Source organism: Meleagris gallopavo, chromosome 21, assembly GCF_000146605.3.
Source record: "Meleagris gallopavo isolate NT-WF06-2002-E0010 breed Aviagen turkey brand Nicholas breeding stock chromosome 21, Turkey_5.1, whole genome shotgun sequence".
In the NCBI taxonomy this organism is placed as follows: domain Eukaryota; kingdom Metazoa; phylum Chordata; class Aves; order Galliformes; family Phasianidae; genus Meleagris; species Meleagris gallopavo.
The window spans coordinates 7137805-7141165 of record NC_015031.2 but is presented as its reverse complement, the minus strand read 5'-3'; the positions used below and the strand labels follow the sequence as shown (position 1 = coordinate 7141165).

Genomic DNA, 3361 nt, shown 5'->3' with positions numbered 1-3361 from the left:
AGCTGGAACATGCTGATTTGCCATTTTGGAGAATCTACTACAACTCTCATCAGATCAGTATCATTAATAGTGATCCTAAAAACCAAACACCTGAAGCCACTCCAAACTGAAATGGTATTTGCTGTTGCTTTGACAGCACAGGCCCTCTCCTTTGTGCTGCATTACTCCTGGTTAGGACAAATCAGTGCAATCACAGACCCAGCATCTACACAGCACCTCAGACAAAGAAGTGCCCCACCAGCTTCACACCAAGCAGCGATAACCAAGCCAGTTATTCCTAACATCCAATAAAGAAGAGATAAATGAACTTCAGTCCCCACACAAAGTAGAAGCAGCAGCAGGACCCAACCTGAGACTCGCCAACATCACGTAAGTGACAACACAGGCTGCCACAGAGCAATCAGACATACACAGACATGGGTGATGGGAGACATTTTCTCGGTCTGGGGTCAGAAATACTTCATGCTTGAACAGCACCTAACCATAATAGCAGCAGAATCAGCGCAAGGAGAAGCTGCTACAAAAAGAAGGATGCTCACCTCCCTCTGAAGATCTACGCTTGCAGAAGTACTCCACAAAGTAGTAGCCAGCCCTTAAATGAGATTTATGAGGAGTGGAACCTGGCTCTACCCCTTCTGATTGCACAGATGAATTGCCTCCACCTGTGCTCCCAGGGCTGACTGGGTTCTTTCTCCAGGTGCTCAGTGGTTCAGGCTGTTCCCATATACTAATTAACAATTAAGGCAATATAAACTGACAGCTAATACTACAAACATATGCAACTCAAAGCCCTCACTTTCCTATTAATTAATATTACCTCTCACACAGATAAAAACACATTGGCTACAGCAGACTCTACGCAAAGTAAGAAGTTTGAAGAATTCTTACAGCTCTCCACAGCACTGTCGAATTCCTGTCCACCTTCCTTTCTGAAAAGGGGGAAAGTATCTGGCTGAGGAAGCCGGTTGACTATTGCAAGTGCCTTCTGCATCTTGATTCTGCATTCCAAGATCTGATCACACAGCGCTTCATAAGAGAAAAGGGAAAAAAAAAAAGTTATTTCACAAGCCAAAGCACAAAGCACCCCTTCCCCATCCTATCTACGATCTGACTGCAACCCTGAGAATCACAAAAATTCTATTTGCTTCGCTGGTAGAAGAATAACCTGTAAATGGACATTGTTAATTTGACTGAATAAACTGGAAGAAACTTCAGCATTCACAGAAAGACAGAAGACAGCACCACAGCAGAGAACTAACAATTTAAAGTCCCCCTTCCCACCCAAACTACAAGTATATTCAGTGCAGGTTCAATTAAGCCAGCAGATATGCTCCATAACATTAGATTTTGTAGGAAAAGTGACATCAGCATGCATAGCACATTTAGTGCAACATCTGCAAGTGACATGGGCTGCCACAACTTGCACATGCACTGCACCAACAGCAAGTTAACGTGCTGCAGTGTCTCCTCTGGCATGGGTAGCATCTGTATTGTCAGCAAGGTGAATCTCATCAAAACACATAGCAAACATGCACTAACCTAGCTGATTCTTCACCGCTTTTCCTTTTTCCACCTCATCACTTTCTTGTCCCTTTGAGAATGTCATCACCCCCCCATCGTCCTCGTTGTCACTGGTGTCTTTAATGTGGTCATGGTCTTCCCCCTCGTATTTCTCATCATCACTTCCTTCTTCCATGCTGGCATCATCTTCATCTTCTCCATCACTGCTCCCAACATCATCCATCCCCTCTGCAAATTTCTCAAAGTCTGTGATACTCTGGAAACTGAACTTCGGTGCTTTGGCAGAGGAACCTCTCTCTTCATCATCTTCCATATTATCCTCCTGGTCACTGCCAGCACTGCTGGCCTGCTCCTCTGTTTTACTGCCCAAGCTGCCATTGTCTTCCGAATCTTCACTGCCACTATACCACTCATCTAAGGCTTCTTCAGCTGTTAATTCAAAGAGAAAAAAGATCTGTCACTCTGCAGCATGCATCAACAATGGCTACTGATCTGAGCAACAAATTGTTTTTGTTTTGACCAATTAATGAAAAAAAAAAAGAAGAAAAGAGGCTATATCCAGGAAAAGATTTCAGCTCTCATCTTCTGTAACAATAATTAGTGACACAGTAATCAAACTAGGTGATCACAATCTGCTTTACGTATCCTTAAAATAAGATACGCTTGCAGTCCTCAAGATCTACCGGCCTTAAAATGACAACTACTTCTTTCCCTCCACACAGCATTCAGACAGGGCTTGGCTGAACCTCATCTCAGAGATACTCACAGCCCCTCCTCACCCTGAAGAAGCAGACTTCTTTTGGAGATTTCCTTTCCCTTACAGTCAAAATGGCCTGAATTTCAGGAGGGCACTCCAAAAAGACATCCAACTTATTTGTACCTGTTTATAAACCTCTGCCAAGGATTTAAAGTTCCCCATCTCAGTTGAGATGGTCCTAACTCAGTCAAGCATGCTAAAATTATAAACAGTGTAACTAAAAGCATAAAGAAATAAGATTTCTTACCAGATCCTTCTTCAGAGAGAGCATCTCCCCAGAGCTCTTGCTGCAAGGCTTTGCGAGATGTTGCTTTTCCACTGTACCTTTTATCAGCTTCTAAGAGGGAGGCCGAAGCTTTTTTCCGTATATTACCAACAGGTAAAATGTCATCTGCAGTCTCATCCTCAAACCTGTCAATCACTTTAGCAACTGTGGCTGTAGGAAAAGAAATAAAAAATGGAGGAAGTCTATCTAAACCGAACTGAATTCCAGGCCAGAAGCAGCTGCAGAAAGCAGCCATCCTCCTGCATGGAAAACTCCTCTCGCTTCCACAAACAAAAACACGCCGTAAACGTGAGGTGGATGGCAATGCTTCATTCTGAACGAGCACTGCCTGCGTTCACACCTTCCTCCCCATCTCCTCTCCCTTTTAGAGAGCACACAGTTTGCAGGTGGAGCCCATTGCAGCCCTTCCACAGAGCCCTGAACTTCACGGGCGCTCTGGGAGCAGCGTGGTGCCCAGGACTCACAGCACTGAACGCCTGTGCTTTGCGTTTAACGAGTCAGAGAGGAAAACTGCGATTCAGACACGCTTTAACCTCTTCTCATATACCTGAATCGCATAAATACGCAAACGTTTCAGGACGGCTGAAGAGACAAAATAACCGCACTACAATTATTACTCTTCTCGTACCTCCCTGCTTCCCGCGCGGTTCCGAAGCGCCGCTTCCCCCGCCCGCCAGCACGGAGAGCCGCAGGTGCTCAGCAGGGCCCGCCCGGCTCCGAGGGACGCTTCTGGGCCCGCTTTTCTAGAAGTTTCCGACGGGATCCGCTCCCGGCCTGCAGCGGAGCCCGCGCGGAGC

The 3361-nt window shown here is 45.8% G+C and overlaps 1 protein-coding gene across 1 annotated transcript in view; it reads right to left on the bottom strand.

Annotated features, from left to right (window-relative positions):
- Positions 1 to 805: 805 nt before the first annotated feature.
- LOC104913958 (protein AATF-like) overlaps positions 806 to 3361 on the bottom strand; it is a 3223-nt gene continuing 667 nt past the window's right edge. The window contains exons 2-5 of the mRNA XM_019621853.2: positions 3193 to 3307; positions 2526 to 2714; positions 1540 to 1950; positions 806 to 1026 (exon numbers count right to left, since the gene is read on the bottom strand). Coding sequence (XP_019477398.1) covers positions 821 to 1026; positions 1540 to 1950; positions 2526 to 2714; positions 3193 to 3307 — 921 coding nt within the window. The 3' untranslated portion in view covers positions 806 to 820. The remainder of the gene's footprint in view (positions 1027 to 1539; positions 1951 to 2525; positions 2715 to 3192; positions 3308 to 3361) is intronic.